Source organism: Rhinoderma darwinii, chromosome 5 (genome assembly GCF_050947455.1).
Source record: "Rhinoderma darwinii isolate aRhiDar2 chromosome 5, aRhiDar2.hap1, whole genome shotgun sequence".
NCBI classification, from domain to species: domain Eukaryota; kingdom Metazoa; phylum Chordata; class Amphibia; order Anura; family Rhinodermatidae; genus Rhinoderma; species Rhinoderma darwinii.
The window spans coordinates 277,501,319-277,515,156 of record NC_134691.1 but is presented as its reverse complement, the minus strand read 5'-3'; the positions used below and the strand labels follow the sequence as shown (position 1 = coordinate 277,515,156).

The following is a 13,838-nucleotide window of genomic DNA, read 5'->3' as shown; positions in this document are numbered from 1 at the left end:
GCAGTGGTCACATGGACTACAGTGTCAACACACGAAGCCAGGCTGCGATCAGAACAGAGGGACACGTCACCATGACAATGCCCAGGTGGTAAGTAAACCATTTTTTTCCCTGCAGTATTTACGCAGCGCACATTCTGCCCAAAAATCTGCACCACAATTTGGTGCGGTTATTCAGGTGGGATTCCCTGCAGTTTCCAGGACGGATACGCTTTGCACTTATACTTTCACGTATCTGCCCTGTGTGTTCCCACCATTAAAGGGGGCCTTTAAATATTTGTATTCTACATGAAGTAACAATTCAGAAACCTCTTGTTTGTCGTACCAAGGGCTGGGCGATTAATCTAAATAATTCGCCCCTGAGGCCTCGAACGATTTTGTTTTTTACTAGAATCGTTAAATTCATTTTTTAAGTGGCGCCGTGGGACGAAGCTCCGCCCCCGTCGCGGCATGGTCTGCCTTGTTCTTTCTCTGCTTCCTCATGGAACTGAAGTTCTGTAGTGAACAAAATGATACAGGACGGAACAGCAGCTCCGTGGGGGGGGGGGGCTCATATATAGCCGCAGCGCCCTGTAGATAGCATCCCCCCCTTGCAGATCGCACCACTGTAGCTCCCACTAGGAGCTGTGTCCCTGGTAAAAGTCTCGGCAACCCCTGGCTGGGGATTCAGCCGCTAGAGGCAGCTATAGTTGCCGCTATCTACAAGGATGGGGTGGGGTGCTGCGATCCACATTTGGGGGTGCGATCTACAAGGGAGGGGTGCTTATCTGCAAAGGTGTGTGGCACTATATGGGGGCCCAGTTTTTAATGGCCATTTTCTTGTGTGACTGTAGCCTAAATGACTGATGCCAAAAGTCCCATTCACATGTACCGTGATCGGGCCAGAAAATCCAGCTGACACGGACTGTTAATCTCGCCCCAGTGAGCCCGCTCGGCTCTAGCTGCCCGGCTCTGATGCAATTTACACTGCGCTCATGTGCAATGTCGAAGACAGGCTGAGGGGGTGACGGGCAGAAGGGGATGTTAGTGCACGCAGCTCATCATTGAATATAGATTCTGTTAACCAGTTCCCTGCCGGGGAACACAGAAATTATAATCAATTAGATATGAATTTTTCCAATAGTATTTCTGTTAAAACTATTTGCAGAGGTTAAAAGTTGTGAAGTTACGTACAATTATAGTAATAGATGTTAAAAATTTATATAAAGAAAATTTATTAAATGATCTCTTGGCATTTGTTTCATTTAACAGTAATAAGAAAATAGAAAATCATTCAGAGTTTAAAAAAAAATAAAAATAAATCTAGGATTTTCTTTTTGGGCAATATTGCCCAGCCCTAGTCGTACCGTTCCGGTTATTCCTTTTAGAAAGTGGGTGTTACCAGTTGGGTAACTGACAGAGTGAGACACCCCTTGGACAAGTGGAATGGTAAACCCCAGTTCTCAATTTATTCATACATTTCTAGGAGGAATAACAGAGTAGAGTTCTATGAAAACATGTTCCAGAATTGTTATTTCATGGGGAAATACAAGTATTTACTATAAATATACAAGTCAGGAGAGGCGACAGGTCCTCTTTAAAAGAATAAAGTCACAACATCTCTTCAAATTCTTTCATAAATGCACATACAGGGTGATGACCTTTCCAATGTTTCAATTCAAATGGCACTAAACAGGCAGGTAATCCTTTAAAGCATGGTAAAAGTCAGTAACAAGATCCTAAAACGCCCAACAAACACGGTAATCCCAATCCACATAAGATGATCCTTCTTAACTTCTTTGGAACATTATTTTTAGACATAAAAATTGTCTCTTGGTTAAACAAGGCTACAGCAGATCACACACCTAAGCTGAAACACATAACTGACGATGGAGTCACTATGGGAACATCTATCCGTACACTTGACAGTTCATGTCGGATTCATTATAACCGGGAGGCACAAGTGCTGCTGTAGCCAAGAATGATCACCGTAGCGAATTCTAGATCTAGCGAACAGGCAAGCTTACGGGCAATGGAGTTTCTCTTGGCCAATATGTACGAATGGTAGTGCAAAAATAAGAAAGAGGCAATAAAAGCATTGTGGCAAGTCTTTGAAATGGACAATCGGACTTCAATTACCCCAAATCATGTTTCCAGGAGTCTTGGAGTCCAAGATCTAAGGTGCAGTTAGGACTTTGCTTAGCAGATCTGCCATGAAGGGAAGGGTGGAAATCTTTCGTTAGGCAGGAAATACATATTGCCTTTACAAACAAAACTTATTTTTTTTTATTTAATTTGGAGCATGCTTGTTTTGTTGCGACAATGTTGCAGATTTTCAGCGGAATATACCTTTTGCAATGCAATGGGTGAGGTCTGCGGCAAACCCGCTACAAGATCTGCACGCAACACATTTGTAACATTTGCCTAAAAATCCACCACATCTGGCCGTATCCTGTAACTAGGGTAGATTACAAACCAGCACGCTTAATTTGCATAGAAGTACCAACTGGCCTGTTCTTCATAAGGCATCTGTTAACCCCTCGGGAGTGACCAGCATAATTTAGGCCTTAATGACCAAGCAATTTTTGTTTTGTTTTTTCCATCGTCGCATTTAAAGATCTAACTTTTTTTCTTTTCGTTGACATAGCTGTATGAGGAGTTTTGTGGGATTAGTTGTATTTTTTTTTAATGGCACCATTTTGGGGTACGTACAATTTTAATTAATTTTTTCTGGTGGGGGGGATAATTGAAAAAGAACAAAACAGCAATTTCACCCATTGTTCTATCAGTTTTACATTTATGCCGATCACCGTAAGTAACAGGTTACCTTTATTCTATGGGTCGGCAATACGACGATACCACATATGTATAGGTTATGTTTTACTAATTTTGCACAATAAAAACACTCGAACTAAGGCCTCATGCACTCATCAGTATTCTGGTCAGTATTTGGAAGCCAAAACCAGGAGTTGGTCCAAAACATGGAAGAGGTGCAAATATTTCCATTATAGGTTCTCTCTGTTTATGCTCCACTACTGGTTTTGGCTTCCAAATACTGAAGCAAAATACTGACATGTGCATGAGGCCTTAGGCTCCCTGAACTTGACCGTATTATTCATCAGCAATTATGGACCCATTCGTTTCTATTGGCCACGGTCACCTTTCAGTATTTTTACTGATGGGTGTCAGTGCTGAAAAAAACGATAGAGCCTGTACTATTCTGGTCAGTAATTACGGCAAGGACGCTCCGATAGAAATCAATGGCAGCCTCCGTAAATACAGACGGCAACGCATGTGCATCCGTATACCGTCCATATTTAAGGAAGCGTTGCTAGGCAACATGCATCCTCCCTCTTTTTAACAGATCCATATATACAGATGAAATACAGATCCGTATTTCGGCATAGAAGAAAGTACGGTCGTGTGAACGGGGCCTAAAACTATTTGTTTTTTGCATTGTCGCTTTCCAAGAGCCATAACTTTTTGTTTTGCCATCAATTTTGTTACATGTGGGCTTATTTTTTGCGGGACAAGATGTAGTTTTAATTTGTACTTTTTGAGGGTACATGGGACTCATTGATTAACATTACTTTGTTTTGGGGGGGGTGAAGACAGACAATGGGAAAAGAATAGCAATTCCGCTATAGTTTTTTTTTTTTACGCCATTCACCTTGTGGTTTAAATTACATGCTAACTTTGTTTGGGTCATTACAGTCACGGCGATGTGTTTTTTTTTTTTAACTGTAATCTTTATTAAATAATTACTTATTTTTTTAGTCCCACTATGCAATCTTTTGATCGCAGATCGAATGCTTTGGTATACCTAGTATACCAGAGCATTACTGCCGGCCAGTGTAAAACTGACAGGCACTCTATTAGGCCATGCCTCTGGTACCGCCTAAGGGTATGTTCAAGCGGGCTATTTTCAGCCATTTTTTGGGCCGTAAACGTCCCGGGAAAAAAAAATAAAAAAAAAAAATAAAAAAAAAATCAGACGGGGCGTTTTTTTTACACCTCCTTTTCCAAAAACGGCACATAAAAAGACGCCTGCGTAAAAGTAGTGCATGTTACTTCTTGGGACGTTTTTGGAGCAGTTTTTCATGGACTATAGAAAAATTAGGTGCCAAAAAAAAAAAAAAAAAAAGCCTGAAAATCAGGAGCGGTTTTCCTTTGAAAATACCTCCATATTTTTACACATTTTTTTTGTTAAGCGTGTGTACATACCCTTATAGTAATATAGCCAGGACAGGCCTCTGTTAGGCTCCCGGCTGCCATGAAACCCCATCGGACGCCCGCAATTGCATTTGCGGGCCGCCGATGGGTGACAGAGGGAGCTCCCTCCCTATGTACACTACGTAAATGCTGCGGTCGCAATTGTCCGCAGCATTTAAGGGGTTAAACGGCCGCTATCAAAGTAAACTTGGATCGCTACCGTTGTAGCAGGAGCCCGGGTGTCATTAGACAGCCAAGCACACGACACCTGTGCAGCACTTAGACTAGGCTGCCATGAAGAGGCGGTAGCCTAGCCTAAGGACCCATGAAAAGTCGTATCGGTGGTCACTAAGGGGACGTCTACTTAAAGCAAATAAATGTTATTTTTTTCAAAATGGACAGTAATACAATTTTCCAACATACTTTCTGTATTAAAGTGTAGCTAAACTTTTGACAAACTTCTGACATGTCGAGCACTGAGACCCCCACCAATCGCTAGAACGAAGTAGCTAAATTGCTAGTGTGAGCGCTCAGCCGCTTCGTGTCTGTTCTGCTTTTTCTGGAAAGACGATGTATCGGAGTACGGGCTCATAGACTTTCTATTGAGTTCGTACTCCGATACATTTATTTCCAAAAAAAGCTAAAGCCACTTCGTTCTAGCGATTGGTGGGGTTCTCAGTGCTCGGACCCCCACCAATCCAATCTTATGACATGTCAGAAATTTGACAAACGTTTAGCTACACTGAGGGCTTATTCAGACGAACGTATAATACGTCCGTGCTACGCGCGTCGCACGGACCTATGTTAGTCAATGGGACCGTTCAGACAGTCCGTAATTTTCACGCAGCGTATGTCCGCTGCATAAAACTCACGACATGTCCTATATTTGCCAGTTTTTCGCGCATCATGCACCCATTGAAGTGGGGTGCGTGAAAACCGCGCACAGCACACGGACGCACTTCCGTGTGCCGCGCGCTACAGTAGTCAAAACTATGAATGAAAACAGAAAAGCACCACGTGCATTTCAGTTTACAAACATTAAAGTCATAATGATGGCGGCTGCACGAAAATCACGCATCATATGCTGCTGATACACGGACCTTTTGCGGACATTCTGCGCGCGCAAAGCTCGTGTGAATTCGGCCTAAGGGTACGTTCACACACTAAGCAAAATAAGTCTGAAAATCCAGAGCAGTTTTCAAGCGAAAACAGCTCCAGATTTTCAGACGTTTTTGTAACAACTCGTGTTTTTCGCGGCGTATTTTACGGCCGTTATTGGAGCTGTTTTTCAATGGAGTCAATGAAAAACGCCTCCAAAAACATCCCAAGAAGGGACATGCACTTTTTCGCGGGCATCTTTTTACGTATCGTATTTTGACAGCGACACGTAAAATTAAGCCTCGTGGGAACAGAACACCGTAAATCCCATTGCAAGGAATGGGCAGATGTTTGGAGGCGTAATGGCGCTGTTTTTTAAGACATAATTCGAGACGTAAACGGCCCGAATTACGCCTGAAACCACTGCGTGTGAACATACCCCAATTCCTCACGGTTTTCAAGTTCTCTGCCTGCTGTTCCTTAGTAGGAACATTCATTTACTTCCAGTGGATAAAATTCTGCCCTGGTCATGTGATGGACACACAGGATACGAACAGAATTGTATCCACTGGAAGTAAATAATGAATGCTCCTTCTCAATAACAAGCAGAAATCTTGAAAATCATGAGGAATTAATACAAAAAGTATGTTGGAAAATTATATTCACTATAAAAAAATAAAAAAAAGTCACACCAATTGCTGAAACCAAAGAAAATACTTTTAGGCCTCATGCACGCTTCCTTTGGCTGCTTCGGCAGTTAATGACGGATCCGTGAAACACGGTCCGTACACTGATGGCTTCCGTGTGCAGTGCGTTGTTTCACGGACCAAATCAATGAAAAGGCCGAGACTGTCCCGTCAAAAGCAGACAGGAGTAGGACCTGTACTATTTTTGACGGAATGGTCACACGGTTCCGTTAAAACAGTAGTGTGCAAGGGCCCCATTGAAATGAATGTATGTATCAGGGTACGATCAGTTAAAAAAAACAAAAAAAAAAACGGATAGGACCCTGAAAAAAAACAAAAAAAACAAAACTGAAGTGGGCATGAGGCCTTAAGCTGTTGGAGGTTCCATTAGATCCACCACTACTGTTATTTTAGGTTTTCTGTTCCTATGATCGAACAGAAGAACAGACAACAATGCAGATGTGAACACAGCCTTATGTCCCTGGAGTAGATTCCCTGTGAACAAACCAAGAAAGGACGAGCATCAGTTGAACGTGCAGCAGTGTATCGTACCTCGCACTTTTAGGGTATGTGCACACGATAAGTGGCTTTTACGTCTGAAAAGACAGACTGTTTTCAGGAGAAACCAGCTGCGTCGTTTCAGACGTAAAAGCTCCTCCTCGCATTATGCGAGGCGTCTGACGCTCGTAAATCTTGAGCTGCTCTTCATTGACTTCAATGAAGAACGGCTCAAATTACATTGCAAAGAAGTGCCTTGCACTTCTTTGCCGAGGCAGTCAATTTACGCGTTGTCTGCACAGTACGTCGGCAAACCCATTCAAATGAATGGGCAGATGTTTGCCGATGTATTGTAGCCCTATTTTCTGACGTAAAACGAGGCATAATACGCCTCGTTTACGTCTGAAAATGGGTCGTGTGAACCCAGTCTTAGGCCTCATTCACACGACAGGGTCCGAGTGTCGGCCGATTTTCCCGGCCGGTTTGCATCCGTTCCGGGCCGTGTTGCCGTTTTTACCGGCCGATTTGGACCAGATTTGCATTCGTTTTTTTATCGGATGAATTTTTTGCACTTTACTTTTATTTTTTTATTATTATGGTCTGTCCCTCAAAAAGGTCAAAAAAAGACCTTTTTGGAACTTTTAATATTTTTTCTCTTTCTTTTACACCATGTTTTTCCACTGTAACTGGAGCTGCACAACAGCCCCAGTTACAGGGGAAATCAGCCCTCTCATAGTGACGATTGTCACTAACTGGGCTGTGCTGGGTCTAGTAAGACCCAGCAGCAGTCTGTCAGTAACGGCACCCGGCGATCATGTGACCAGTCACATGATCACCAGGAGGAATAGAAACAGCGCCGCTGCTGCGGTCTCTATTCCTATACACAGCGTTCATTGAGCGCTGTGTACAAGTCATCAGAGAAGACAGAAGCAGCGAAAGCCGGAGACCCGACATTCAGCTGCCCGATCGCGCGGGCAGCAAGTTAAAACCCGAGCCGTAAAAAGTCTATGGCTCTGGTTTTAAGGACCCTGATCGCTGGCCGTAAAAACACAGCCAGCGGTCGGGAACCGTAACAAGCAGGGGAAGGGAGCCAACGCAGCGCTCCCTTCCACCTGCTGTACACCCCGGCCCTGCCACACAGTATCTCCAGCGTAGCCATTCGTCCGAGTGGCATCAACTCCTCCTCCTCACATGCACTCTGCGCTGTGAGGAGGAGGAGAGAGTGCACGAGCGACGGTAGACCCGGCCATCACTCGGAACACATTCCAGTGATGGCCGTGTATTACCCGGCCCCATAGATTTCTACGGGAGCCGGGCACTCGGCCGAAAATAGGGCATGTCCCATTTTTTGACGGCCGGTTTTCCCGGCCCGTCAAAAAAAAACAAAAAAACGGTCGTGTGAATAGCCCCATTAGGGGTCTATTATTCCTAATGCAGCCCAGTGCCGGCCGATTTATGAACGGCCGGGAAACCCTGTCGTGTGAATCCCGCCTTAGGGTCCCCTGTTCTATGACAGGCAAGGTTAGGGCTTGTCCAGACGTAACGGAGCTTTCTGCAGCAATTATGTTTTCAGTACGGGACAGTAGTTCCACGGAGAGGCAGGGACTCCTAGCGTCGTACATAACTATGATGCTAGGAGCCCGACTCCCTGCAGTGTGTTCAGTCCGGGGCTTGCGGCCGAAATACGTTACATCCTTTACGGACCGAACATGCTCGTGTGAATCCAGCCTTATGTAGCATAATTGCGGCATCGGAATTGTGTGTGGAAATTCAGCAGCATTTACAGAAGCAGCAAAGTGGTTGAGATTTTGAAAATCTAACGCCCACACTGGGAAAAAAAAAACAAAAAACGCAGCGAAAAACATTGATAAATTGACCTGCGGTGCGGAATTTAAATCTGCAGCATGTGGATTTATGCTGCGTTTGTTAGGGTATGTTCACACGTGCACAGCCGAAATTACGGGGCTGTTTTCAGGAGAAAACAGCCCCGTCATTTCAGCCGTAACGGCATGTGCAGGCGCTTGAACGCCGCGTCCATTACAGACTTAATTGGTGCTGCTTTTCATTGGAGTCAATGAATAACGGCTCCAATTACGTCCCAAGAAGTGACAGGACACTTCTTTGACGCGGGCGTCTTTTTTACGCCCCGCCTTTTGACAGCGGGGCGTAAAAAAAATAACCGTCTGAACAGATCGTAAGACCCAGTCAAATGAATGGGCAGATGTTTGCCGACACTATTGAGGCGCATTTTCGGACGTAATTCGGGGCTAAAACGCCCGAATTACGTCCGTAAATAGTGTGTGTGAACATACCCTTACTCTTCTGTTGTGGGTTTTCCACATTGAATTCAATAGGGATGCAAAACCCACAACAGATAGAATTGTTGCGACTTTTGCGGCAAAATCACATCAATTCCGGCACAAAAATCACAACTTCGAAAAAAAAAAATATAATAATAATAATTCATACTCCGTTTCTTCCTCCAGGCAGGCCTCCTGGGATGACGTTTCATCCTATTTGCCCACTGCAACCAATCACAGGAGGCCAGCCTGCTAGGTGATGCAGTTTTCCGCAGTGGACATTCCGGGCGAAAAACTGCAACACAGGTTGGTGCGGTTTTTCACCCAGAATTCCCTGCTTTTACGCAGCGTATCCGCCCCATGTGAACTCAACCTCACTGGACCCATCAGTCCCGCGGACCTGACAGGAGCGTGATTTAGCAAACAATACAGCTGCTCTGTATAGAAAATACAAAGCAGCTGTATCTTAAAGAGTAAAAATTATTTTTAATAAAGATGAATTATGAAGTTGCACCAATTACACACACTTTTTATTAAAGAAAATAATGACTTTCAAAAGGGTTACATAGCCTTGCATTCGCCATCACCGTCACATATTCCTCGGTACTGAACAGTAATGGTCGCCATCCACATCAGTCCCGGTCCCAAATGGGGCTCACAATTTATCAATATCATGGGAAGCCAATTACCTAGCAGTATATTTTTGGAGTGTGGAGAAAACACTGGGAGGAAACCCACGCAAAAGACAAAGGGAGAACACAACCTCCATTGCCCTTTGTTGGATTTGATTCCAGACCTCCAGTGCAGCTCCTTTCCCCTGGCTTTTCCCTCTGCGGGTCCATATTGGATGCGTTATAAAGGCCTCAGCTTGTGTCAGACATGCTGTGAAGTCCGGTGACGACGTCTGCTTTGTTGCAGCGTTTCTGGCACCTCATGCTGAGGGCACTGTGTATTGTCTGGTTTAGTGGGATTTACGGTCCATCGGTAATTGGGGTTGGAGATATAGTCCGACGTGTTGTGGCAGATGTAGCCCACTCCATTAAACAGCATGGCTACACCGGAAGACTTTGCACTGGAACAATGTGGCATTTTTGCCGTTCTGGGTGCCTGACTGACAACTGCACAGCCATGTTCTGGTACAAGAGGCTACAGGTGTCCATGATGCAGTGTTTACGGGAAGCACCAGATACAGGACTCCTCAGGATGAATAGAAGCCGCTGTACCGAAGCGGGGGAGGGGAATCCAACATGAAAAGCTCCTAAACTGAGCTTCACACTGTCTGGCAGGGAGGGAGGGACGCGGCGGGGCCGGCACTTCCGTGTGACTCATTTCCACCAGAAAGTACAGACGTATCACATAGGAAGAAGAGTCACCGGCGATGAGGAAACCCCACACACAGAACATGTGCTCCCCGGGCCGGTACCGGGAGGGGCCGGTGTGTGCGCGGCTCCCCCTCAGCCAGTGCGGTGCCCCTGAAGATGTGCGGTGTCGGACGCCGGGATGTGGAGCTAACGTGGGATGAGCTCCGATCAACGGGTACCACTGCATGAGGTGGCATGGGTTACGTGGCAGCTGTAGGCACCAGATACTGTAGTATACAGGACGCCTGCCTCTCACTAGTTATAAAAGATATTAGTGTACCGCAAGGCCTACTACCCCATGTACCACCTGATGGGTTCCACTATACTACAGTGCCTACTACTCCATGTACCATATAATACAAATATATACAGTGCCCACTACCCCATGTACCACAACACTACAGTGCCCACTACCCCATGTACCACCTGATGGGTTCCACTATACTACAGTGCCTACTACTCCATGAACCATATAATACAAATATATACAGTGCCCACTACTTCATGTACCATACATATAGAGACACACACACACAGCCCACTAACCCATGTACCACAACACTACCCTGCCTACTAAATATACCTCTACAGTGCCCACTACCCCATAATACAGGTATATACAGTGCCCACTACACCGTGTACTATATAATACAGGTATATACAGTGCCCACTACCCCATAATACAGGTATATACAGTGCCCACTACCCCTTGTACCACAACTCTACAGTGCCCACTACTCCATAATACCACAACACATGCTACCTACTACTCAATATACCCCTACAGTGCCCACTACTCCATAATACCACAACACATGCTACCTACTACTCAATATACCCCTGCAGTGCCCACTACTCCATAATACCACAACACATGCTACCTACTACTCAATATACCACTACAGTGCCCACTACTCCATAATACAGGCATATACAGTGCCCACTACACCGTGTACCACATAGTACAATACAAGTATATACAGTGCCCACTATCCCTTGTACCGCCTAATACCATTACAGTGCTCACTGCCCATGTAAGACATAACACTACAGTGTCCACTAACCCATGTACCACTACAGTGCCTCCTTCAAGTATATACAGTGCCTCTGTCCTCAATGTACCACACAACTTGGGGTAGTAGGCACCAGTAAACTAGTGACTACTACCCCAAGTATTAGTACAGTGCCCACTGCAGCACATAATACCATTACACTACCTGCTATCCATGTATCACATAAAACAACAACACTACAGTGCCTACTACCCCATGTACCTTTATAATGGCTTTTACTAATGTCCCGCCTAATATCAACACACTACAGTGCCCCCTACTCCATGCACCACTACAGTGACTACTAAGCCATGTACCACTACCCCATGTATCACCTACTACCACAGTGCCTACTATCCATGTACCACTACATCACCTACCCACATACCACTACAGTGCCCACTACCCCACGTACCACTACAGTGCCCACTACCCCATAACACTACAGTTCCTACTAAGCCATGTACCACTACCCCATGTATCACCTACCACAGTGCCCGCTACCCACGTACCACTACACCGCCCGCTACCCACGTACCACTAGTGCCCACTGCCCCACTACAGTGCCCACTGCCCCACATACCACTACAGTTCCTACTAAGCCATGTACCACTACCCCATGTATCACCTACCACAGTGCCTGCTACCCACATACCACTACACCACCCGCTACCCACGTACCACTAGTGCCCACTACTCCACGTACCACTACAGTGCCCACTACTCCACATACCACTGCAGTGCCCACTACCCAACGTACCACTACAGTGCCCACATACCACTACAGTGCCCACTGCCCCACATAACACTACAGTTCCTACTAAGCCATGTACCACTACCCCATGTATCACCTACCAGTGCCCGCTACCCACATACCACTACACCGCCCTATACTCCACGTACCACTAGTGTATACGGCCCCAAATACCACTACAGTGCCCACTGCCCCATGAACCACTATAATACCCCATGCCAATAAACTGTATCACCATATCAGTACTACAGTACCAATATTTTACAGTGCTGTGTACTTCATGTACCATATAGTGCCATTACCGTGCCAGTATATTATGCTGTCCACGTACTACATGTACCATAGTATATTACATACCGGAGTGTTAGTATCGCATGTAGCACAGCTGTAGTCTGTTACAGTGTCTGTGTACTGCTAGTACTGTGCCAGTGTATGACAGTGTCAGGCTACAGCAGTGCCCGCAGCTACAACTCTCCACAAGTGGAGCAGCAGGAAGTTCAGCATGTGTTCCCGACAATGAGCGGCACATGGAGGACCACAGCAGCGGGCACATCTCTCCTGGGTGTCGCACACGAGCCATAGATACTGAGAAGCTGCTACTGAGACAATAAGGAAGCGCAGGCGTCTCATACCGTGGTTAGAAGAGGTCTCATCTGTTCTCCGGCGCGGTCCTCCTCCATGGCCTCCTGTCGCTGAGTGAAGCCCCCGGGATGATGGACACACTGGACGGGAGATGTACACTTGCGCTCCCTGTCAGGTGCTCCCGGTACATGGAATCTCCTCACACAATTTGCCGGTTCGCAGTAGGATCTTTATCTGAAAGAGAGCAGTGTCGTTGGGTTCCTCCGCCCCTCTTCCTCCCCACTATCCCGCCCTCCACTCTTTCTTTTTGCATGGCCCCTTCTATCTCTCATATTAGCTGGGCCCTCCTCTTCCCTCTATCTCTCCTGTGTCTGCTGAAGCCTCCCCTCCCCCTCTGCTTTGTGCTCTATCCCTAGAGGTGGTTTCTACACTGATTGTCGAGTCCTTGGTGATGGACAAGATATTATTTTCCGAGGAGACGGTATAATCTCTCAGTAGTGAGGAGATGTCTCGCATTATTTGCAAGGAGTCATTTCTCATGCAATGTGAACCATAAGTAGAGTCTTTAACGTGAAGTATTACCCATTATTTATATCACTGTACAGACAATGCACTCACATCTGTCCCCAGTGGTTTTCACAATATAATTTCCCAATCATATGCATGTGCCCTTATATGTACAGAAAAAGCCATTTGTGAAAAGTTTATTGTTCTTAAAAGGAGACTTTATTATATTTTAGCTCATAAAAAGACTGTCACTTTCTGGAGGCGTTCTTCAATGGAACTGCTCACCACTCTCACTTTTTACATCAGGAGATGATACAGTTTACAGCAGGAGAGGGTACACTTTACAGCAGGAGAGTGTACACTTTACAGCAGAAGAGGATATATTTTACAGCAGGAGAGGGTACACTTTACAGCATGAGAGGGTACACTTTACAGCAAGAGAGGGTACACTTTACAGTAGGAGAGGGTACACTTTACAGCATCGCCTGGGCTGTGATGCCAGAAGCCCTCTACAAATACTCCTCATTCAGATCTTTCCCTTTGCTAATATAAGTGTGAAAGCTGCTTATCTTGGTCAGGCAGTACAATAGACCTGTGATTAGGTCATGGTTTGGCCACTAGATGTCAGCACAAGTGAATAGTGAAATGTTCCATAAATTAGTTTTACCTTTATAATCACTGTCTAAAATGTTTTGTTTTTTCCAAAAGATGTATAATCTTGTGATAATAGGATTTCTATTAAACTGGACCATATGTTGTTATGTAAAAACAGATTTTAATGCTAAATTGCAGACCGGTTCTCGTTCCTTATG

At 45.4% G+C, this 13,838-nt stretch overlaps 1 protein-coding gene across 2 annotated transcripts in view; it reads right to left on the bottom strand.

The window, feature by feature from the left end:
* SLC4A7 (solute carrier family 4 member 7) overlaps nucleotides 1–12,779 on the bottom strand; it is a 148,183-nt gene extending 135,404 nt beyond the window's left edge. For both annotated transcript variants that reach the window (XM_075827180.1, XM_075827181.1), the window contains exon 1: nucleotides 12,570–12,779. In XM_075827180.1, coding sequence (XP_075683295.1) covers nucleotides 12,570–12,617 — 48 coding nt within the window. In that variant the 5' untranslated portion in view covers nucleotides 12,618–12,779. The remainder of the gene's footprint in view (nucleotides 1–12,569) is intronic.
* Between the last annotated feature and the right edge of the window lie 1,059 nt (nucleotides 12,780–13,838).